Below are 26118 nucleotides of genomic sequence, written 5' to 3'. Positions count from 1 at the left end.
CAAAATTCTGATTAGTCAGGCGAACTGCAGTGTTGGGGGGTTGAGTTTCCAAACTGTTTATTTTGGTTGTCAATCCAGCAGCTGTGCAGCTATTCAAGGGGCCTTGTTTCATTCATTAGCAGTGTCTGCTGACAGTGTTGGGTCTCACTGACAGAGCTGGAGCAGTGACAGTCAGCAGCTCTGAATGCCACAATGATTTATTACCCACATCGCTACTTTATAACAAGGAAATGGGTGGTGGACAGCCTCCTATAGTTGATATCATTAATATGGAATGATATCATACATGGATACGCCTATTGTAATATTTTTCATATAAAATGTGTCTTGCACGAATGTATGAGAGGGAAGACTTTACAATGGAGTCATCAGCTTTACACATATGCAGCATGTTCTCTCTTTCCATGTGCACGGCTGGGACTATTACATGTCTTGAAGGGTTTCACTGGGTGGATTCTTTCAAAAGCAAAGAAATCTGCATGCTTTTAAACAGTGTCCTTTTATTTTTGATGCAAAATGGCCAATACTGATCTTTGTGACATTCAAATCCAAAAGCACCCAAGATGCCACACCCATCATGCCAGTCTATCCACTGAAAATGACTGCCTTAACCATCTCCTGCAGTACCATCTTTCACCAACAGAGAGGGCTCTACACACACATCTTTCTTTAGAAGGGCAGATTTTATACAGGAGATTCTTCCTGTAATTTGGCACCATCTGGTGGCTAGGTATTGATCTTCAATTTTCATGACTGGTAAGTGGGTTGCTGCATCGTGGATATATTTGATGTGGGCTTGTTAGAACTGGGTATAAAAACAGAGGTCAAATACTTAAGCAAAACAATCCTTAAGTAAACCAGGAAAAGCGAGTGTGATGAGTTAACTATGTTCAAAAGGCCTTGCTTGTGATTTATTCTTGCTTGCTCGATTGCTCTCTCTCTCTCTCTCTCTACTTCGCTAACACTTCAGAAACACGGCAGGCTTTTGCTCTCAAGCAGCCAGATGTTTCTCGCTAAGACTTGAATGGTCAAACTGCTGCGTGGGGAGTTCTCTTTTTATTTGTTTTTTTTAACAGAAATTCCTTGGATTTGTATCACATTTGGCTGCTAAGATACCAAAGCAAACATCTGTTTGTCCCTAGCGGAGTGGGCCGAGGGTTGGCGCAGCATCGATCCAGTGTTTGTTTAAACTGCCGGCCCCTCCAGAGAGCTCCTAGCCCCCCCTTCTTTTACTGGGATCTATCAGCACAGGGCCCAACGCCAGCCACAGGAACCAGCAGAATGTGCAGCACCAGTCAAGATAAAGTGTCAACTTCATCAGCCAATGAGAAAGCGTACTGCTGTGCGCCAGTGTCCGGTCAGGGGTGTTGATTTCTTGTTTGTGTTGGCCATGTTTGTGCAGTAACAATCTCATACAAAAACTTCCAGCTAAGCCCTTGTCAGGTTTGAAAATACCCCCCTCCTTCCTAGATCACCATTATCAATGCTGATCTCTCATTCTGCGTGGTTTCACTCTTATGAAAGCTCATGGTATGATTGAATACTGTAACACATGGGTGTATTGCTGATACAGATGGGTTTGTGTTGGGTTTCTACAGTCCCAAATGATAATCTCCTTGTATTTTTTTTTTTTTTTTTTTTATGTGGTAAAATAAGATATTCACGGACTGACTCCTGGATCTCCCATGCTGTACGAAATTTACTGCATTCTTTATGTTTTTTGACAGCACGGCCCTTGGTGGAATTTTTCAGTAGTTTGGCTGTGATTTCTAATGTGTTCTCCAGCGGCTCCACTGCAGCCCTTCCTTCTGCTTGTGATGTTGCACCAACAAGATTACATTCAATTCAAGTGGAAGAGAGAGACTAAAGCAAACAAGTTAATAACCAGTTCTGTCTACTGTCACAGAATCTGACCAAATACATGAGATGGTTCCCTTTATCCCCCTCCACAATCCTCCGACTCTCTTCTCTGTCTCTGCAGTCTGATAATCCCAACAGCTTGGGTTGTCAGAGCTCATAAAGGCCACCCTCAAGCAGGGGGAGTCCTGGGAGAGGGAGAGAGTTACTGATGCTGCTTCAAGACGGACTGGAGGGGAAGATTTATATAGGAAGATCAGAGGGTAGACAGACACACGGTCCACTGCACACCATTCTCCATATGCATGGGCAGGGGGGCTAACGTACATGCTTGCAAGATGCCCGGAGGTGACAGATTCTGACCCCTGCAAGGGAAGATCGGAGAAAAAACTGTATACTGCTCGAGCAAACCAGCCAGGCTCCATTGCGGAGTGGTTAAGATGCCGGCTTGCCAGTTTGCACCAAGACTACCTCACCCATGAGGCGATCCTCCAGGGCACTCTTGAGGCATGCCACTGGCTGTGATATCCATACTTGATGGTGCAGAGATAGTGTGCCTGATAGTGCTAGTGCTTGATAGTGTGCCAATCCAATACCTGCTGGGAATGAGCATGTCAAATAAGTGCATGTTTTGAACACTCTGATTTCTGATACGCCTCACTATGGCAGTTTCCCTTATTGTGTTCTGGGAGTTCTATGTTGATCAATACATTAGCTGCTATGCAATTTGTTATGCTTTTGCCCATCCTATTGTGATATCCTGTTTCTTGATATTATTCATTATTATTATTAACGTAGACGCCCTTATCCAGGGCAAGTTACAATTGTTACAAAATATCACAATACAAAGTATCACATTGTAAAGGCTCACACTTCCGAATATCACATTACAGATCAGAGCAGTAAAGTACAATAAAAGCAGTAGCACAATACATTAAATAACTACATGTAAGAGCGGGTTCCACTAAGAGCAGTTCTAACTTATGTTAAAACTATTTGCTCATCCTAGTCCAGTATGAGCACGTAGAAAGCATGATGAAATGATGAGAATGATTTAAATAAGAGCAATTACAAAACATGTGAACACAGATATGTACAAGAGTAAAATCAAATACAAGATACAGAAAGTAGTTACTATTAAGAGCAGTAGTAGAATATGGCGCGGTATGGAGCAGGTCAGTGCAAGTACAAGCTGATGCAAGGACTGGTACAACTGATAGTCAGTCTCACTGGATACTGAGACACAGCAACATTTAAGAGCTGCAAGTAACAGCCTGGGGGTGGAATTGGTATATTGTAAATGAAATTCACAAATGTAAAACGAAGATCAACAACAGCATCTCAAAGAGCAGGGGATTTTTCTTTGTAAAATCACAATAATGGACACTAGAATTGCAATCAGTATTAATAAGCAGATAGTATGATTTGTGCTGTGGACTGTCTGCCCATCTGCTCCCCGGCCCCCTTCAGTTCAGACAGTGTGCTTCTCGCCCAACCTTTTTCTGGCAGATCAAAGCAGTGGGGCGCTCAGTGGGAAGCAGGGAAAGCTCAGGGAATTGGGGAGACAAAGGAAGCGATTAAGAGATAAGGATCAGTCTGAGATATGACATTTCATCCCAGGCAGATCCGGAGCACACACTCTACTCAAAGTTCACTGGCAGAAGAATACCGCTATAAAGGAGTGGGTCATCAGCTCAGCTTTTTTGTGGCTCCCAAGCCCTGGTCCTCCTGTTGCAAAGACTCGCCACATTCCCGCAAACAATCCCCATTCACCTTTCTGACGTGGCTTTCTTTTTTATTGTACACTTCAAAGGATTTCTAAACCCGCGGCCTGCTTTTAGTTTGCGTGCTGCCTCTCAGCCCGGGCCACTTCAGAGCTCTCTCATACACAGCACTCCCTTCTTGTTTCTCTTGTTGGGTATCGCGATCATTTTATAAGCTTTTTGCTACCGTGTAAACATGTTTAAATAAAACAATGGGCTCCTTAGAGTCAGTTGCAGTGATAGAGAGAACAATGGTTGTGGCCTCACCTTTTGTTTGTGCAATTTCTGAATCCTCTCCGGTAGTTCCACTCAAACAAAAGATGGACCCATTTAGCCTGGAAAGTTAAAGGTGTAATCACCAACACATTTTTTAAAATAGTGTGTTTTTTTCATATTTATATCCTTGTAAGATATTTAGAGGTTTGGAGGCTGAACTGTAGAGGAATTTGTAGATCATATTAATAAACTCCTGTTGCTGCATGTAGTAGCAAGAGTTTGTCCGTCTCATTCAGATAGTGAAAAAGTGATAAAGCGGCTCCACGAGGGAGGATGTTGCATGCCTACAGCTGAAACTACCAATAAGGATTGCAAACAGCTAAGCCATCAAGGCCTGGTGCATAGAACAGTTAACTACAGAAGAAAGAAAACAGAGAGATCCCCCTGTGCAGAGAATAAGCACAAATAGAGAAGTTTCTGTAAAACGGACTCTGATAATTGACCCTTATGATCATTTAATTGCTTTAAAACACTACAATAACCTCTTTGTTGGAACTTTACGGTGGGAAACGAACACACACAAGGAAAGTAGACTTTGCTGCTGTAATTTGTCTGCTGGTGAAATTCCTCCTGTCACTGATGAGAAGCGCTGGTGTGTCCGAGCGGCAGAGCAGTTAACAGCGCACACCTGCTCGGAGCACTACAAAGAGCTCCGGCTCGCAGTAAATACAAGGCTGGCGGACAGGTGTGGCACCTGGATGACTGGAACGCTCTTCAATTAAGATTTCCAAATGAAAGCAAGGGACTGATCTGTAGCACCCGCCCCCGTTTCATCTCCTGGCCAGCCCTGCTGCAACCAGATTGACTCTTCGAGGCCTTCAGCAGTTTTTGGTCATCACTCATTTTAGTTTGCAGCAGCCAATGGACTAGACTGAGTTTTAACCAAAGTTCAAATTAGAACTATTCATATCTGAGGTTGCTTTTAGCCGTAGGGTTGACTCATTGCTGACTGACATCTGTGCCTGCTAAGTTGCTGCTGAGTTATGTATGATTGACTATGTTTTTTTTTCACTCCTCATTTCTTGTGTTTGATGTGGTTTGCTGTGGTTGTGTGAGCCTCTTGCCAGGTCCTCATTGTAAATGAGAATTTGTCCTCAAGTGACTCATCTGGATAAATAAAGGTTTTGATTGATTGGGCTCCCAAGATGTCAACGTCAACGCTTTACATTTATTGTAACTACTCCCCTTACCTTGTGCTTTTAAAACCAAATTTAATTTCAAACTATTTTTACTGCACTGAAAAAGTCTCTAATTAGAGGTCACGCCCACTTCAAAAACAACACTGAAGCCAGAAGGCCTGCTGGTACTGCACAATATCTTTGCAGTGACGGCAGGAAGAAACAGGGGAGCTGTCATTGAGAAAGTACCTTCCTGCAAGTTTGTTGTGCCTGGGTAACATATGGCAATGAGACAGAGAGCAGTGAGCGTCTGTCTGTCTTGTCCTCACAGACAGCGCTGCCTTTCCCCAGACGGCCTCCTCCCCTGAAATACCTGAAGGTTGACAAACACTCTGAGGACTTGGCTATAGCAGGGTCATCGCTTATACTAGGCCCTTCTCTGCAATTACTGGCTGGCCCATAATGACAGGGCAGAAAGCAGGATACAGAGGTGTGTGTGTGTGTGTCGAGAGGGTGGTGGTGTGCAGCTGAATCCGAAAGTCCAAGCTCCACACCATGACGTGATCCAACATCCTGCTTTTTATACTGTCTGCAATGTATCCAACCTCACCCAGCCAGCATGCCGAGGATGCCTCCAGCGTAGGAATGGCTCGTTAGAGAATGGGCTTTCTCTCACATTGTGCCTGCTTGTGCTAGACCAGCCACTGCTGTTTTCAATAGGCATGCGTAAAGCATCTTGTGAGCAGTAGGTGGTGTCAGAGTTGGAGAGACAGTTATGAAAAGCACAGTGTATCCACTGCAAGCATGACAATCTAGACGCGGACGATCTGACTGATGACAGGGGAGTAGAGATGGTACTTGCCAAATAACTTGGAGCAGACGGTCCTCAGCGGCACTCCACATTCACGCACAGTGCAGATAAGGAGAGCTCCCATTCCCTCTGCTCGGAAGTGTCTTGGAGTGACAGAGACCACCTCCCCTCGCAGGCCAGGCCCTTTCGCAGATAAGACTGTGAGGGCTCTGATCTGCACTCTGCTCGGAGTGACAGGAGGGGAGAGGGTTATTGAAACAGGGACTCAGACCTTCTGCCAACACAGGCTGTCAACGAGCACCGCTGATAACGGGGTTCATGGTGAAAAGCGCTCTGCTGAGCGAGCGACTGCACACGCGGGCGGCCAACAACAGGGTTCTTTAATAAACAGGGTACTGCAGGAAAACGCCTCTTTTATCTCAAGCTACTGCTGACAAAACTCAATTCCAGATAAAGATGGGAAGTTTTAGTTGCAGAGAATTAAGCTGCTTTTCTGTTGTAGAGAGATGGGTACACCAGCAGAGTTCAGATATTTAGAGCCGAACTCTGTGGTCATAGTCCTGTTTGACCAGGCTTTCAGCAGCGACCCCAGTTATGTTATACACAGACATTGAAATTGTTTTGCTGTTCAGTTGTTGGTGAGCCCCTATATTAAAAGCCACCTTATGAAAAATGTTACACTTTCTTTTAATTGTATGAAGCCAAGGTTTTTTTTTTTGTTGTAATTCTAAAACTTGTTCATGGAGGGTGGGCGGTTACAGTTACAAACCTTGCTTGAAATTTTAACCAGAGCCACAAAGAAGCACAATTGTGCTTAAAGGTTTAAATTCCCCACAACCCCCCAAGCACTACACACCCACCCCTAATTAGCAGGGCAGTGTCAACAAACCTGTCTCTTAATGAGTCTCCTGTAATTGCTGAGGGAACAATGGCTCTCTAAGGGAAACAATAGTCAATTGCATTTAAATCACAAAACCCCACTATCTAAATCCTGCATTTGCACTGCCTCGAATAAAATGGCCTTTAACCCATGATAAAGACCTACTCTTTAGAAAACAAAAGTAACTCAATTCAAACAGGACACTGGAGCATGTCATATTGACCTGCTGCTAAAGTGGGGTATATTTCAGAGTGCCCCCAGCAATATAGGCTGCCCGAATAACAACACACAGAATCAGACATGCCCATTTTCACAGTTTTAGCACAATCAAAAATACAGAGGGAATCTTAAAATCCATGTATTCCTAGTAAAAGACTAGTATTTCATTGTGTGCTCTTGCATTGTGACGTTACTAAATTGTTATTAATGATACGTTGTCTTTCAGAACAACATAACTACATTACAAATTTTTTTTTTTTTGGTTTGTTTTTTTATCCCACCGTGGGTCTATATACCGTGACCCAAACTCAAATCCTGATTACGCCGACTCGCGCTGCGAGAATTATCGGACAACGTATTACAATATTATGTCATTAAAAAATGAAATACGAAATGTAAATTAGTATTGGTTGCTATATAAGTGTGGGGTTATTGTCTTCACAAAACAAAACTTTTACTTTTAAGACTCAGTCGCGCATGCAGTTAATTATTTCAATGCTGAACACACAAACACAGACTCAGACATAAAATGAACTCGACGTGTTGCTGAAGAAACTCGTCTCCGCGGGCATAGAAAGAACTTTATAACGTGCACCTGCACCTCACCTGCAACTTACAGGAAAAGGTTATGATGCTTAAAGTCTGGGATCTCCCCAAGCGTTTTAATAAACGTGTGCATCCCAAGGGGAGGGGGTCAGCCAATTACCATAGCTCCCTGATGTTATCGAAACGCAGAGAGATCATTTGAGATGTGTAATTGCGCCGTCAAACAACTGAGAAGAACTCTCCTTCAGCCTACTGCAACTTCAAATTGAAATTCTTTCTTTTCTGACAAGGCTATGCCTAATAGTCAGGCATCACAGAGCTCCCTTGCGGCTACGATGCAAGCTTGCTTCAGTCAGAAGTACACTGGAACAAGCAGAGATCAGAAAGCACACTCAGTTCTTGCAGAGCTGGAAATGTTAACTCTGTTGGCCAAACTAAAAAAAAAAAATACAATGATATCGCAAAAACATAGTAATACTGGTATTTCATTTGGTAATAATACAATGCACAAATGTAACAGTTAATGCGCATTCTCACCCCAGAGCGCCCCTGCTGTCACCTTTGTCGTTTTTTTTTTGACGTGTTTGAGGGAGTTTTTTTGTTTTGTTTTTGGCAAAAACAAATCTTAAATCTGTACAAATAACAGAGTTAAGCAACGGGTTAGCGTGGAGATGAACTAGCTTGTAATTATCTTGAATCACCGCATTACCTCGCTAATTCATTTTATCAGCCAACCAATTACGAGTAGCCTGCTATTAGTATTACATTGCTAACCCTGACTGAACCGTCAACAGTCCTCATGTAATTGGCGGTTCGGATTTTCAATCCATTCCTTTAATTTAGACACGTCGCCTCTGTTGTGATGAGGATATCTCCCATGCGTGCACAACTTAATTGGTTAATAGTTTTAAGACGGTAAACCAACTGTATGACGTAACTTTCCAGGAGAAAGTGAAGGAAACGCTGCTAATTACCCGCACACCCAGACGTGTAACCTAGCAACTGTTATACATTGGAATTGTACATTTTAACAACAGCAAAGGGGATATGTTAGTATATTGTGTTAATAGGACAGCACAATGTGTGGTTATGCGAGTTACTCCGCTAATGGTCGGACACGCGCGTATATTCTGAATGTAACCTTTTCGTTATTGGGAACCCGATATCGTGAGTGGCTCATTAAGGAGGGTGCTTCTTAGAAGACAATGGGGGCAGAGAGACAGTCAGGCAGGCGCACCTTTGAAGCTCCCGCGGGGCGAGTCGCCGCGACGCCCAGGTGTTTAACATGTCTTTAACACCGGTCCTGTCTCCCAGTCCCGCCGCCACTCGTCCAGCTGATCACAATGGGATCAAACCCGAATAAAACCATTAATCTCAGAGTGGCAGAGACTGAGCCGACTTCTCACCCCTTTCAAATGGATCCGAGAGCGCTTAGCATGTAGTTAAAGCAAACAAACTAACACATGCGGGGGTTCTGAGTACCCTAGCAGGACCTGTCTACAACCTGCAATAAAAACGCAATGCTTAGTTTAACTGCGTGATCTATCAGGCAACAAGCACAGGTGCAAAAATAAATAAATAAATAAATAAAAGTAGGCCTACAATATGTTGCATTTCAGTGTTAAAATATTACACAATAAAACCTAGAATACCACAACAGTGAAGCTGTTTGGACTACTTTATTACTTGTTTTCCATTAACTATACAGACTATAGCTTCTGCTAAACGTCAGCGCATTGATGTTATGCGTGGTAGTTAGTAGGAAGGGTGGCGAGATACATCGTTGTATTCCTCAATGGATTTTAATGAAGATGCATATATTTTATTCAAAATGCATTTCCATGGGAATACCCAGAACTCGCTATAAAGTGATACCCGATCTGTCTTAAGAGCCCAGATCTGCACTCCTGAAACACCGACCGGCTGCATCACTCGATTCCTACGTGGAGACGAAACGTGACACTGAAAGAAACGTGAGACTGAAATTTCAACAGGCATTGGAATTAACTGGCGAACTCTCTGATTCTGTGGCACAAAACACCCAGTGATGTCACTGGAATGAAATCGATCTGGGGTCCCAATGTATTCTATCGATTCTGATAAATGCAACAGGGTCTTCCAGTTGAACAATGTATATATTTGCAGTACCTTTTCTAAAATAATGATGTTTTCCAAGATTAGTGCCAATATAGGTATGTGAAGCATACATTGGCCTAGGATTTGTTAATAAGAATAGTCTTGACTTGGTATAACTGACACGTCAACACACAAAAAACAAACAAACAAACAAACAAAAAACAAACATCTGCATCATTATTGGAAGAAATCCTCTAATTTTATCTCTAGAGTAATGACTTTATCAAAAAAGCAATTTTTGATGGTTTTTCTTATCAAGCTAGTCTATTTTTTTCCAGAATATTTACAGACATTTACTTTAAAAAACACACTGCTATGTTTCTTGAAATTTTACTATTTTAACAGTGATTTGCAAGCTTGATGTAGTTTGTGTTTCAGGTAATTATTTTGCAAAATATTCCCCCCTTTGTAACTTTATAATTGCCTGGAGCAAAATCTTAGTGAGCCTTGCCCATTTTTGTATTAAATCTTTGTGTTCAGACCTGCTCAAGTTTGGAAGGACTTTTTTTTAAAATTTTACTTCCTTAACGTATATATAGGAAAACAATAAATATTACCAGTATATTAACATTACTTATTTTTTTTAACTATATTCTTATTTTTTCTTAAAAAACACATACATTTCTAATATACAGTTAAAAAGATGATGTACAGTTTTTATTTATTTATTTATGTTTAAAATAAGAACTCATTTTTTATTTTTAATATGTAGTTATAAATATATATATTTTTTGTCAAAATATATGATCATATTGTCAAAAAAAACAAACAAACATCAGCACATCATAAATAAGGGTCCAAGTGAAGGATCTGGGTGTTAAGTCTCAGCGGCAGCCACAGCCCTCCACCACCATCTCCTGATAGTTCTTGAGAACCACCTTGTCGTGCTCATCGAGGTACAGCATGGAGATTGCACTGAGCTCCGTGGGCACACAGCACGCCCTGGGGATTTCAGCATTCACCGAGTTCACCAGAGTCTGCACGATTGCGTGGTTGGTGGAGTTCAGGTGGTCTGCCAGGGGGAAGGGGCAATCCCCGTGGCAGAAATAAGCCTGGTAGCCAGGGGGCGCCACTATCCAGTCATTCCAGCCCACGTCGCTGAAATCCACGTACAGTTCGTGTCGCCGGCAGTTCCGGTTTTTCTTGCGGCCCCGCGGCCTGGGGCTGCGTTTGGTCCGCCGGGTCAGCGGGTGGCCCTTGCCATCGTGGCTGAACGTAACCAGCAGGGGGCGTAGCTGCGACCAACCCTCAGCGGCGCCTGGGTGCAGCGAGCGGCTGATGCGCACGTGCCGGCCCTGCTGCGTGGGGGTGCTGTTGAGGTGCAGCACCTCCAGGGCCAGGCCGTGGTTGGGCAGTCTGTCTCGTGCCCAGCGCAGGACCGCGGGGCTCACGTCAAAGCTCTCCCAGCGCGTGGCGTTGTGGTGGACCAGCCGCGTGTCCAGGAGCCGAGTGATGAGCTGCCCTGTGCCCGTCTGGGGGGGCTTGAGGATCTCGTAGACGTTGATTCGATGGAAGCCCCCCTCTTCCCCGCCCAGCCCTGCCCCCTCGATCTGCTGGCGGTACAGTCGGAGTTCTGCTGATGATAGAATCTCGTCCTCTGGGATGCTGCTCAGGTTGAAGAGGAAGCGCAGTGGAGCTGTCGAGTCCAGCACACGCTCCAGGTGCTCTGTGTGAGGGAGCAAGGAGAGATCAGTCCGGGGTTCAACAGCAACAAACAGGCACATTCTCTTTACATGAATAGTGCAGTTACTACATTTGCACTACACATGCACGCTAATACCTTTAAAATGAATAACAAAATAATATAAACAATAAAACTAATAATATATTAAAAAGGAAGCAACCTTAGCCCCAGTCTTAGTGCATGCATTTGATGCAGCTAATATTCCAAACACAGCATTTTAACCCCATCAGAAACAACTGCCTTTTTGGTGTGCCGTTGAAACTCGCTACATCAGACATACAATGGAAAAACAGCAGCCTCGTACATATTTTTAATTTTTTTTTAAAACCATATATTTGAAGCCAGCTTGTGTAATATAAATTACATGTTTGATGACTAAATTTACATTCCATGTGCAGCAGCTGCTAGCACTTAGAGAACACCAACCCAGCACTATAACCCTAATCCCATCCTTTAAGATAAAGAAACGCATGGAGCCCAGTTTACCTCCCATAACCCTTCAGAAAAGCCTCAGACTGTAAAATAAATCACACAGCACAGTTGTCTAAAATAAAAACAAAACTTGACGGCACAACATTCAATAAATAACTCCAGCATGTCGTAGTTTATTTTCCCAGTTCTGTTATATTAAGTTAATCTTTTGTTTGCTTACTTTGCACTGGGGCAAAAGCTTAGCAGTTTATGCCTGCAATAAGTGAATGGTGTTTCACACTGCAGCATGACTACATATTGAATGTTGAACTATCTTTAAGGGAAAATTACTTATGATTCACATGCACAGTTACAGATTTTAGTTTTCATAACCTTGGCACAAAATTATATTAATTATCTTAGTAGTGGCAGTGCAGTTTTTTTCTTATATACCCCATAACTGTGTGCAAAGTCACGGACACTCCTGTTTATTTTCTGATTGATTAAAAGAGAAATGTAAAAAGCAACCTGCCCAACACTTGAACCAACACAGTGAGCATCACAGCAACAGGTCCATATCAGCGGCTGTGAACTCTGCTTTGTTACTGTCTGAACTGGATCCTACTGTTTCACTATAACTGGTGTGCTTCTTGTATGCACTGACATGATCTTGTTCAAATCAAAGGGGCATTAAATGGGTTTTACAGCCCGTGTTATATTTTCCCCCACAGGAATGTGTATGATACAGTTTAAATGTCATCAGCATGACATGTCATAACCCCACTATTTTACATTAAATTACTTGAGAATTATGATTCTTTTTTTTTTTTTTATTCACTTTATGTTGTTGTTAGTTGTAAATTTAACAATGGCCTAATTTTCCAGTGCATTCCTTTCAGCCAAGAAGAGATTACTTTTATTAAATCAACATCGACAGATTTTAAGTGTGATTTTATTTGACATAGTCAAAAGGTTTCCCAGCGAAATAATAATATTTGCTCTAACCCAAAACATTTTGAATGTAAATCTGAGACACTTGGGAGATTTGGATCCTGCTCAGCAGGGAAGAGTAGTCTGCCTGCATTTCTAGACACTCTCCTATCTATTAGTCACACTCCATTAAAACTAAAGCACAGCTCTTTCCTCCCAGGTGAATTCACATGGTGCTCTCCCTCTCTCTCTTGCTCTGCCGGCCTTTTCCCCAAACTACGCTTTCTGTTCTAAAGCCAAGACACAACAGTGTTAGCTTTTTCCCCAGACAAATAAATATATGCATTTATTAAACAGCACTGAAAACAATCTTGTTAGCTTACCCTCTTACCTCGTTGGTGGTGTGCAGCAGTATAACATTAAAAATAATGACCAGAGTACCTAGATATTACACCAGCGCACGGTTTGGAATCCATATGCACTGAACTGGGAGTTGAGGGTAATTAAAATACCAATTTGCTGTGGGAGTTGGGCTGGTGGTAACCCTAAACGTCACCATAACAACGACAGTCGCTTTACCTGGGACAGGTAAACAGACTTACAGCGACCCGACTCAGCTTACAAAGCTGAGCCAGTTCCACGTTCCTCAGAGTTTGTGTTTACAAGTAACCGCTGCTGTTGTACACCATTACAAAAGGGAACCCATCTATGGGGTGGTTTGAAAGCATCTCGCCATGGCTTCTCCGGATCAGGTAGTGGTTACATTCTAAGTACTCTGCGTTATTAATAATAATGCCAGCATATATATTCACCCAAATACACAATTCCATCGTTCAGTCTAGCATCTAAAACAAATACCACAAGGGCACGTTATTTATTTATTTTTTTCTAATATATAAACACGCTAGACCCCGGCTGAATTATACAGTAACTGCACGACTCTGAACACGTTCTTGTCGACTTTCTCTATACTTGTCAGTCTCGAAAACGGTCTAAAGATTTAATCGCACTGGAGTCAAACTTCCTCTGTCACCGGCACTATCGCTCACATCAACATACAATGACCACACACAGAAATGTGCTTGAAGAGTATATACAATTGATGCAATAAAACGAATAAACCAAAAACCAACAGGCATTCAATTACCGATCAAGTTGATATAAAAGGTATGCTGTACTGTATGCATTTCTTTGCCACATTAGAACTAAGTTATGGATTTTGCATTTTATTCAGGAGCGATCAAACCAAAGCGGCATGTCGCTCGGAAAGCTCACCCAGTGGAATGCTGTCCTAAACAGCACGACGCGTGAAGCCAGCCTAACAGCCATGTAATAATACTCATATAAAGTGAACACAGACTTACGCGCTCCAGAGTGGAGGGGAAACACAACACAGTAATCCAAATGTAAGTGTTTATTCACAAACACATGATTTACCAACGACATATCCACACACGTTTTATTACATTCTTAACATCAAGACCGGTTTCAAAGTGTGACCGATTATGAATGCAGGCTATACTGTACATTGCACCTTTAAAGCCTTTTTTTTTCTAATCGTGCATTTTGAAATATTACCTTCGTGGTGGAATCCTCTCACTGTGTTTGCTCGGCTGGCAGACTTCTCTGGATACTCGAACGTCGTGCCGTGTTCTCCTGCCTCCTCCGTCTCTCCAGACTGGAGACGATAGAGATCCAGCATATACCGGGGCACGACGGCTGACTGGCTGGGCCTGGGCCGTCTCTGCAGGCCAAACATGTGCAACAAAGTAGCCTCGAAGTCCTGTAACAGTTCATGGCTTTGCCCAGAGCGACTACCCTGCGGCTCTGACGCTTTTATTTTAGCTTCCTCTGGTATTAGACTAGCATGGCTGCTTTCTCCTAGTAGGACTCGGCATAATAGAATTACCATCAGCATTCGATTACCAGGAATCATGGTGTCTCTGGGTGAGGTCGAGAGAGGGAGAGAAAGATAACGAGTCCAGATTAAAACCATTTAATCTTCCTTAAAGTACAACACATCTTTCCAGTAATGCAGCTGAGATATGATTCCCTCTAAAACGTCTTGGCTTGGCACTAATTACTTGGTCCAACTTGTTTACAGTTAAATAGACCATAATCAGATAGCTCCCATCCTGTTAGCCTTTTCTGTCTGCTTACTATCTTAGTAATTATCTCAGGCTGGTTTCTTAAAGACTAAACCCTTTTTTTTGTTTGTTTGTTTGTTTGTTTGTTTGTTTTAAAAAATCTCTTTAAAATTGAATTCAAAGGCCCTCATAAATCCCCCCTCCCATCCGGCCCCGGTGATCAAAACTGAAGTGGGAATAAAATGTTCAGACTGACAAAGGTTGAAAACGTGTCTGTGAACTGCATCAAACAGAAATCCTGCGCTCTCTGAGCTATCCCCTTGATCTACGTATCGGATCCGAAACAGTTGAAATGCATTCCAACACCATCCTGTATTTAATGTATCTGCATTTTTAAAATTGATTTACTATTTGTATTTAATGTACCCTGCCGCCGTATTCACTGTATTTAACGTATTAGGCCTTGTTCCTCACTATCTTGTAAAGCGCTTTGTGATGGCGGTCCTATGAAAGGCGCTATATAAAATAAATATTGATTGTTTGATTGACCAAGTAACTCAACAACTGAATAATAATAATATAATAATAATAATAATAATAATAATAATAATAATAATAATAATAATAATAATAACGTACCGCCTAACCTTGATTTAACAGGATTCTGTGAAAAAATTAAAATACAAATTACTCACAGACAGAAAATAGAGCATGTGAAAACAGTCCATGTTTCTCGGCAGCCGAAGTTGGACACGTTTCTCTAGGAAAGATTAGGTGCTGACGAAGGGTTGCTGGCGAGCGCTGGAGCGAACCTGTTCCTGCATGAAACCAAAATGTGAATAGAGTGAGATCTCTCAGAGAGACGAGGGCACTGTCATCTTCCCAGACAGTGTCTTCAAATGACAACTCATTCCCACCAGCAGCCCCCCCTGTTCCCGTCAGTGCGGTGCGGCACTGGAAACACATTGTGCACGTCGGCAGTGTGATCAATACTAATGTTTCAAGCGTTTCACCGGCTCTTCCAGGTTAAGAGGCGGCATACAGAACCCCCGGGGCCGCTTTTTAACGTTGAATTATTCGTGCAGAATGCAATATAGTGCAAACAAACTACATTTTCAGCTCACTAATTATTTATACCTGCTATTAAAATAAATCCGTGTTATGTGCGCTTTAGACCCGACCTTCGTTTGCAAGGTAATTGTCCGTCCCCCTGTCCCCACCGCGCTTATACTATATATTCATACAGGTAACTATTTTTACAGTGCTTGTCTGGGATTTACCTTGTTTACTTGCTCTGCGCTACGCTTTTACTGCTTGTTGCAGATTTTCAGATTTCTACTATTGGCTTCACCACACTCCTTATGTCAAATGTCAATTAAGTACATTTAGATTCAAATCTCTGCCCGCAACTGCAGCCTTTTATTGAAATATGCAGAGAAGTTAGTACTCGGAGCAAGATTGTAGCGAGCCTGCAGCCAGGTAGCTCACAACAACAAACTCAGGTGCATGGCTATGTATAATGTGTCTTTTTAATGACTTGAGATCAGGGAAGGAATTCATAAAAGTCCGGCCTCCTGGTTTAAACTGCGCTGTGGTGAAACACTTAAGGGAGGGGAGGGGAGGGGGGAGGGGGGGGGGGGGGAGGGGGGGGGGGAACCCTTCCTGGATAAAGCTTACGGAAATGATACATAATTGGCGGCATAACAAAGTTGAATCTTGGAAGTCATCATGCTCACATGTGCTTTGTGCTTTACTGGACAGAATGAGCTAGTGCAGTAGTTAATGACTGACTACTGTATTGCAATTCTGTGACAATCGCATGCTCTAAATATACTTTGAGCAGATTTGTGTTTTCTCAAGAAAAGGCATGTTTGTGCCCTTCATTACTTCACCCAGCATGTCTAATAAATCATATACAAAATGTAGGCTATATTTTGAATATATAAGCTTTTTAGGCTATTCATTCAAGGTTAGACTACATTATACAATACAAACAGGTGTTAAACTACAACCAAGTAAGACGCGCAATTGTGACCGAACACATCTCTAGAACTTTACAAAAGACTAAATGACCCATTTTAGAATGTGTTGTTTTACCGAAGCCTTGTTCTACAGTCAATGCACAATAATATGAAGGGTGTGCCATCATCCCATTGTAATGGGCTTTTATCTTTTTTTATCTATCCTTCTTTTTTACTGTTTTAATTTTATTTTTACAAGAAGTCACGATCAATGCAACAGATCGAGATATTTACCCCGAAGTGAAATCTGCACCATTTTTGCGAAAGCAAAACAAAACTGTTATGTTACCAAGCTATTAACAATCAGCCTTTTTCATTTATTGACTTAAATGTATACCTGAATTAGATGTGTAACTTTAACACGATTAATGTCTGATGTTGTAAATTGCATTATGTGCAAAGACCTGGTCCCTGGAATTAGTGGATTTTGAGTAAATATTCTCAGTTTTATTAATTTCAATATTATTAATCTTCTTTGCTTTTGTATTTCAACTTAAATGTAATGTTCTGTTTTGCTCAGCGATGTTGTGCTGAGCAAACTGATTCATGACGTCACACTAAAAAAAGACATTATGACATCACAATCAGAGTTCTAGAGTATGGACAGGCAGCCTTGAAAGAAAAGTCTTGTAGCATTTTTTTTTTCTAAAACCATTATAACCCCTTTTCACATTAGCAATTTACAAAAAAGCTAAATAAATCTGTCCTTTGTCTCAAACAATACCCTGTGCTAAATCTAGGTGGCGCAATTCATTAGCCTTTCAATTCTGGAGTTCAGTGGACTCAACTTGTCCACGTCCCCTAACCACCAAGCAATTCAACATAACAGTTTTTGTCTGGGACTCTACAACATGCCAGGGTTATTGAGGTTCATAGTTAAAAGCATTGCCACACATACTAAAATATCCATGATTTTGAAGCCCATAATCATTTGATCCCTCACAAGCACTGACCAAGCAGGTATATTGCAATCTTTCAGGCCGGTGCTCACAACCTTGGGGTCCATTCCCTAGGCAGTAGTTCTTGAATTGCACCCCCTACGTGTCAATCACTTACTGAAGCACCGCCCACACGTTCAATCAGGCCCCGCCCATTCATTGTTGGCACTAGCGATATTGAGCTCTAAATAACCATTCCGCACTGCGTCACACACGCACACGCACACGCACGGGCAGGGAGTATGAACTGTGTTTAGAATCCATCCACAACAGCATAACCAGGATTGTAGGAGGTTTAAAGGGTCTTCATTACCCACCTGAGGCACTTAAGACTTATGTAGCAAATTCTACTCTAACTCGGGTAATCCCCTGGGCACCATTTCTAAAACTATTACAAGAAGACGGTTTGTTATTCGGACAAGGATAGAAGATTTGTGCTGAAACGTGGTATTCATTTTCACCTCTGAAACGCACACACTCAGACACACAGTATCGAATGTATCACATTTCTTTAGCTTGTGTGGTTTACCCTGAGATGTAAAGCAAGCCCTGGAGAAAACAGGCTCTGTCAATAAACTGGGTTACCTGATTAAATCATGAAATGTTTTCTCCAGAAACATAACACATCCTTTCAGATAGTGTCTTGCTTGTTGCTGCACAGCCAACTCTGCATCTTGTTTGAATTACTGTTCATGTGGTCACCTCATTAATATCACAGAGAACAAACACCAATTACGTATTACAACGGAAGCCACTTGCCTTACAAATGCAAGCATATGTACTGCCAGTGCCAGTTCTCTTCTTAACTGCATGACCCCATGGGTCTGTATGAAATGTGCTTCTAATACAATACAAATCACATCGTTATTATGAATAGAATGTCACATGTTGCCTTGTGAACTGTGATTACGATGTGAATAGACATTTTGTAATTAACGAACAATAATTACAAAAAGTGCCCCCAAAATTCCTTAATGTTGTTATTACTGTAGTTGCATAGTAACCACGAACCCGCCTGTGTAATTAAGTATAATAAGCGACACAGGATAAAATGTAACCTTACAATTTGCAGTTGCTGGGTTACTCCACCCAAGCTTGTTGTGTTATTCCTTATTTGATATCGCTACTGTTAAAATGTAAATTACTAAAAGAACTATCCCACTCGTAGAAAAAATACTGTAGCTCACTATCTATAGATTTCTATAGGTTACAGATCCGTAAAACTGGCGCTAAATGTAATTGCTGTAACGTTCTATAGATTTCAGTAGTTTTTCTTTTTTAAGGGACTTGTGTGAAAATATCATGACACTTGTGGCTAAATAGCAGTTTCTACCACCGTCCACACCCAGTGCAAGCACGCAGGAATATGTGTTACACATCAATAAGAATTTAAGCATTGGTTAGCTGGAAAATCTGAACTGCTCTCTAAGGATGCGCTCCATTAGTGTGTTAATAACCTCGGGATACCATCTATCCCTGCCTTGGCCATCTGATCATAAATCATAAATCAACCTTATAGGACACAGTTTAAATGCTTAATACGGATGCTTACATGTATACATGTTCTTTATATATATATATATATATATATATATATATATATATATATATATATATATATATATCTAGATATCTATGTATGTGTCCCGTGCACACACACACACACACACACACACACACACACACACACACACACACAACTACGCAGGGTAACATTGCTTTAATTGCAAGCTATCATTTGATTTGAAGTGTATTAAGCAATGAACTGTTTACATGTGATGTAATATTTTGATCTCCAGGGTCTTGCGTATACCCCGTACAGAAATTTAAGGAATCCATTAAAATCCGATCATTGTTTTTTTTTTTTTTTTTTTTTTTTTTTTTTTTAAATCAAGGGTAATATCAATATTTATTTTTTGTAGATTTGAAAACGAAGACTATAAGTACAATTCTCTCACTGTCCTTATTTTTTTTTTGTTCTGCATTTGTTTTTTGTTACCTTTAGTTATACCGCCTACAAAAGGAAAGTAAACAACATATTTCTGGTTTGGCACTGTCACGCACGGGCCGGGTGATTTACAAAGCACTATTTCGGTGCTCACAGTAACTACTTCAGCTGCAAACTGAGGAACATATCTTTTTATCTTTTTTTAAGATTCTTGAGACACTGAATTGAAGCCAGAGCACAACCTTGTCTGTTTTACACTTAGCGGGGAGGCGAGTTCAGTAAATTCAGAACAGCACCCCTTTCTCCGCGGACAATCTTAGTGCCAGCATCGCCTTCCCCGGACCCGCTTGAATTAAAGCTGTGTAAACGACCCTATGTCTTCTATTTATAACTCCTGGGTTTAACATGATTGCAAAAAGCTGAATTTGATATACTGTACACAAAGAAACATACATCCAGTACACTATCGTTGATGAATGGCATTCTCCTATCTATCTATCTATCTATCTATATATCTATCTATCTATCTATCTATCTATCTATCTATCTATCTATCTATCTATCTAACTATCTCTGTCCAAGCTATAGAAACATAATTTAGGGTTTTTAAACTACCGCACAGTTTCATAACATCGCATATATCAAACAACATCAATTTAATCGCGATTACTTGTAGACAATCTAATGCCGACGCACCTCAACGCTCAGAGTTCATAAACAACAGCGCGTTGAACACCTGTGTGCTGCCTGGGTCTCATCTTTAGACAGCATAAGGATACCGTTTGGCGTACGCCTTTGTTTTATAGCCTACCCTCTTCGAACTGGCATTAAGATGTCTCGATTTAGGTCCAAATGAACAGCACACTCCTTGATATATCATTCACTGGGCTGGTATCAGATAATCTTTTGAAACGCCACCCTATAGATGTTATTACTAGGATGCGGCTTTGAGTAATTCCCGGAGAGGCCGCAGGTAAACGCGCGGCATTAAAGTCACACACCTGGGCTGGGGCACACCAGGCAGGTGTTTAAGAGCAGATAGCCCCCCCCAGTGTCGCAACGCACAGTCAGACACAAGACGCCATCGAGTCCTCCCCTGTCCGGCACTGTATATAACCCGAGCAGGCTCTCCGAAAAATCCTGTGTACTTATGAATATGAGTATGAACAATAGGAAATTAAATGGTAATTAGTAAAATCACATTTGGCCCGTGAGTTAGTATTATTGTTAGTTAAGTTTGAAGTTGTTTGTAAAAATAATGTCACCCCCCACGCACCGAAGACGCAATTATCCTCACGTTGAATACTGTATAGGGTGCTTAGTCTGAATAGTTTCACCGACGCGCCGTTAGTAGTATTGTTTTAATTAAAAGACCAATTACGTGATCACCCAAATGAAAACGTTCACTTGGAAACAGCAATAATAAATAATATGAAATATACGGTATCATATAATAGTTATTTTTTTTTTATTTAAAATTTTTTTTGTTTTTTAAAGTTTACTCTATCAGTTTTTTTTATTATTTTTTTGTTTTTTTTTTTTTTTTTTTTTTTTTTTCTGTCCAAGTAGAAACATAATTTAGGGTTTTTAAACTACCGCACAGTTTCATAACATCGCATATATCAAACAACATCAATTTAATCGCGATTACTTGTAGACAATCTAATGCCGACGCACCTCAACGCTCAGAGTTCATAAACAACAGCGCGTTGAACACCTGTGTGCTGCCTGGGTCTCATCTTTAGACAGCATAAGGATACCGTTTGGCGTACGCCTTTGTTTTATAGCCTACCCTCTTCGAACTGGCATTAAGATGTCTCGATTTAGGTCCAAATGAACAGCACACTCCTTGATATATCATTCACTGGGCTGGTATCAGATAATCTTTTGAAACGCCACCCTATAGATGTTATTACTAGGATGCGGCTTTGAGTAATTCCCGGAGAGGCCGCAGGTAAACGCGCGGCATTAAAGTCACACACCTGGGCTGGGGCACACCAGGCAGGTGTTTAAGAGCAGATAGCCCCCCCCAGTGTCGCAACGCACAGTCAGACACAAGACGCCATCGAGTCCTCCCCTGTCCGGCACTGTATATAACCCGAGCAGGCTCTCCGAAAAATCCTGTGTACTTATGAATATGAGTATGAACAATAGGAAATTAATGTCCGGACAAATGTATGAAATGTAATAAGTTAAAATCCCATTTGGGCCAGTTAGTATTATTTGTGTTAAGTTGTTTGTAAATTAAGTCAACCCCCCACGCACCGAAGCACGCAAATTAATCACGTTGAATAGTATAGGTTGCTTATTCTGAATAGGTTTCACCGATTAGTATTATTGTTTTAAATAAAACGACAATTACGTGATCACCCAAATGAAACGTTCACTTGAAACAGCATACAGATAATTAAATAAATATGAAATAACGGTATCATAGTATATAAAAAAGGTGTTTTTAAAAGTGTCTTTGGAAACTAATTCAAATAAACGTACACATAAAATCCCAATACACAGCGAATCCAATACCAATGTAAGTAGGAAACTCGCTCTTACCATTGGAGAGAAGTCCAGCTATTATCCGCAGCTAAAAGTTTTATATTTTAAACATTTGCAGGAAAAAAACAACAAAGCCCACAATGACGTTTCAAGCCCGAAGGATGCAGCCCGTAATAAGAACCGAACATGCCAGCAAATTGAACAAAACAACTCCTTTAATTCCTCAACGAGAGCGGTTGATTAAGCCAGAGGAGCGAGCGGTCTACCTTTCCAGTATAGCGGTAAGAACTGTACCCTGCGCACGACAGACTCGCTGACTGCTCTAGCAGCGCTTGTTACGCTCGGGCTTTATGTGTCCGCCCAATTTAGACAACTTGGAGGAATGCTTTTCTTCTTGTTACGTCACTGCTGTAGCACATTCATAAAAAAAATTTAGCCCCCTCCTTCTCTCTCTCTCTCTCTCCTCTGCTCTTCTATGAGGGAGGGGAGAAAGCGGACAGAAGAAGAAGTTTAGCGAGAAAGGAGGAGTGAAAGAGGCATCGGAGGCTCTCTCTCTCTCTCTCTCTCTCTCTCTCTGAGAGTAGGAGAGAGAGTACGTGTCCTCTCTCTCTCTCTCTCTCTCTCTCTCCTCACAGGAATGAAAGAGATTTTCCGATATAGAGATATTTGTTTTCATTCTGTAGGTACTAGGGGGTTGTTTTTTTTAAACGATTTTTTTTTTTTTTTTTTTACTCATCGGTTCATTTTGATAAGTGTTTTGATTTCTTGTTATGGTGGTGTTGGTTTGCTTGAAATGTACATTCGAAAAGCAAAAACGGTTATGTGACTTTTTTTTTCAGTAATTGGGCTATAAACAGGTACCACCATGATCCCTAATTTCTTTTTGAAAATTTTGGGTGGTTTTACTTGATTTTTTTTTTTTTTTTTTTTTTTTAATCGTTTCCCTTTATGATAAGTGTTTTGCTTTTGTTATGGGGTGTTGGGATTTGCTTGAACTGTACATGTGTCGGAAAACGGATATGTGACTTTTTCAGTACTTGGTCATAAACAGGTAAAGTCGGCAGAAGTCACTGATATAACCTAACCTAACTACACACCTGTTTGGAAACATTGCATAGTGCCCCCATCACTGGCAAAACCAAGTGCTTTACGCATAGAACGCAGCGTCTAGATTTCTGAGATGGCTTTTACCTGCACACTGGATATTGACTAGGATACAATGTGTAACGCCCTCTCACTTTTTGATGAGTCCCTCCATGTCTGGGCACTTCCTCTTGAGACTGCACATCAGCAGCTGTGGGGGAGCCTGTAGCTGATCCTGGTGCACCTCCCTCTGGTCTACCAGCACAAGGGGGCGCTTATGATCCCTCCTACACAGGTCAAAGGCAGCACTGACAACCTTACATACAGGGGGTACAAGTTTTCTTTTATGTAAATGCATTGTTAAAGGATCAAGCCTTTATCTTCTACCCTGACACTATTTGCTTAAGTTTTGTGTTTCCGTGGAAACTATTATCCAATAGCTGCCCAGTGTATCATTTTCAACTCTGTTGCCTGAACTGAGAGCGAACACAGAAACAGGTCTGTATACCTAATCTGGATACCTGGCCAGTTGGAAATCCCCATATGGCAAAAGGGGCAGATTTTCTTAGCTCTTGATCCACTGCAAAGTTTCTTTCACACGTTTTATTTTCTATATAGGAGTACTTTCTGGTCTTGAAAAAAAAAACAGTGTCAGTTTTAGAGTTCATACCTGCACCTAATATTTTTGGATTATTATAACCCTGCTAGTTTGTTTTTCCTTTTGCATGGACCACAAAACTGATTTCATAACCGACCTTTTAGGGTTCACCTTAGCAGAATTATTGAGTTAAAATGTAATGAAAACTAGCCCGTTGTGAAAATACCTTGATAAAGGTGACCTGATGTCTCTGCTAAACTGGTGACAATGTGTAAAGTGGCCGCAAAGAGAACGAAAGGTCTGGATCTTGCTGGTTTGCAGCCCACGGTGACATGATGGGTCTGTGAAAAGCTCCACGAAGATGGATTACAGTGAATCTGAGCTATGCTTCAAACAGGAAAAGCTCACAGGATCCTTAACACAACTTGGCTGGGCATTTCTACTGTTTATTTACTTTGGTTGTGTGTTTATTAAGGAATACACTGTAACCTCATTGTAACATCAACATACTGCTCAGGGGTTAACAGGAAACTCCTGCTGTCAGCACGCTATAACCTAGACTAGACTGCAGCTGCAGCTCCGCCCACAGAGCTGCTCCAACCCACTACTCTCTGCTCCATTACTATCTGAGTGACCCAGCTTTTTAATTTGACTGTTTTTGAGCTGGATTAACACAACAACGAAATATCGTACAGATCAGTATGTAATTGCACGGGGGTGGGGTGGGGGGGTAATCATTAGTGCTACTAATTGATCCTGTTGTACAGATAAGCAATTGGTCCTGTAAATGCAGGAAAAATGAACTGTAAATGCTACCAAGCTGATAATAAGGCATGTACTTTGTACAGTAAGTTAGCTTTCTAGTTAAATATGGTGTTATTTTAGTTGGTGCAATACTTATGCATTTGAGCTTAGTAAAATCTGGCCATCCATATGTTAAAATACCCAGGTCCAAAGTTACCATGCCAGGATTCTCAGACATGTTGAGAGAATAGCAGGAAACACACAAGCAGCAATTAAAGAAACGCGTTGAATGCGACAGGTCATTTTCACCACCAAGCTGCTTAAATTCATATGGTTTTCTTGAACTCTTCACATGAGTCTATTACAACTCGCTGTTCAGAAAGTTGCTTGTGTTGTTTCTTGGGCTCCTGGGTTAAGGATGTGTGTGTTCTTGTATTAGAATTTAGTCAGGACACTGGGATACCCCCCACCTACACACACACCCTGCCGCTGTCATGGAATCTTTAACCCTTTCTGAACAGTGTGTTTGCAGTAAGGTTTACTGGCTGTTTGTTTCCTTAATTAAACCTTATGCAAAGTACAGGAAAGCAAATATATAAAAAAAAACAACAACAATTATTTTAATCTATTGTTGGGGTGCCACAAAGGAATGCTGAATGCACCTTTTAATCCTCTCAACAGTATTTACTGTGTACGCTACCTGCTATCCAGAGCACAGTTTTCTGTATTCCTGCACACAAAATAATACAAAGGGCACGTTATTCATTACAGATGTAGAAATGAAGATCTGGGAAATGAAGCTAACAAGCAAAGCTGCAGTTTAAACTCGCTGCTACTGTACACTTGATTTATGAACTCCTCAGAGTATAAAAGATGCCACATCTCTTCTGAAGCGTACCTCTGTGTCTAGAGAAAGTTGGATTGAAGTTGTCTGTTATGTAGCAAAGTGCGTCTGGGACGGTTGTCCCTAAATCAGAAGTGTTAATAACCTCCACGTAGGAGACAGGACGGTGGTATAAGTCCTTCTCTGAAGGACCACACGGCCACCGGCTCATACCTTGCTGGAGGCAGAGATTGAGTGGAGGAGTGGGAGAGAGTTCTCCCCTTGAGCACCTGGCTTCTTTTGGAGGGGGTCCCCCATTCAAGTGATGACCAGCCTCAGCCATGCTTAGCTGCTGAGATCCTAAGAGATTACCCTTCATGGTGGTATGGCTGCAGGCTGCATTGCTGAGGACCTTCTTCACTGCTGATTAGCCAGGAGGAGTTATTCTGTGTTTGCTCTCAGGCTCTGGAACATGTCATAGATTTTTTTGCATGTGTGGTGTAAGTCAGTTATAGTAGTATAGTAATATAACCTGTCTAGAAATGACTGTGTAGAAAGTGTTTTGATGGGCCGAGAGAGATTTACTTTATAATTAAGAATGGTAAAGGTAGCAAACTCTTCACTTCCAGGCAAAGTTCCTTATTAAAATATATTTGTGAAGAGGGGACAATTATTAAATCAGGGATAATTAGTAAAGAAAGGGTTTATAGCTAGAGTACCAATACTTTTGTCAGGGGCAGTTTATGTGT

General features: G+C 41.4%; 1 protein-coding gene across 1 annotated transcript; it reads right to left on the bottom strand.

Annotated features, from left to right (window-relative positions):
* Window positions 1-10364: 10364 nt before the first annotated feature.
* On the bottom strand, window positions 10365-22460 carry LOC121330351 (bone morphogenetic protein 4-like). Its single transcript, XM_041276811.1, has 4 exons — window positions 22179-22460; window positions 15414-15536; window positions 14210-14574; window positions 10365-11272 (listed from the first exon to the last, which is right to left on the bottom strand). The coding sequence occupies exons 3-4, from the start codon at window positions 14565-14567 to the stop codon at window positions 10431-10433; spliced, it is 1200 nt and encodes a 399-aa protein (XP_041132745.1). The 5' UTR covers window positions 14568-14574; window positions 15414-15536; window positions 22179-22460; the 3' UTR covers window positions 10365-10430.
* Window positions 22461-26118: the final 3658 nt, after the last annotated feature.

This window comes from Polyodon spathula, chromosome 17 (assembly GCF_017654505.1).
Source record: "Polyodon spathula isolate WHYD16114869_AA chromosome 17, ASM1765450v1, whole genome shotgun sequence".
NCBI classification, from domain to species: Eukaryota; Metazoa; Chordata; class Actinopteri; order Acipenseriformes; family Polyodontidae; genus Polyodon; species Polyodon spathula.
The sequence above is the reverse complement of the archived record's forward strand: the minus strand, read 5'-3'. Positions and strand labels throughout refer to the sequence as shown.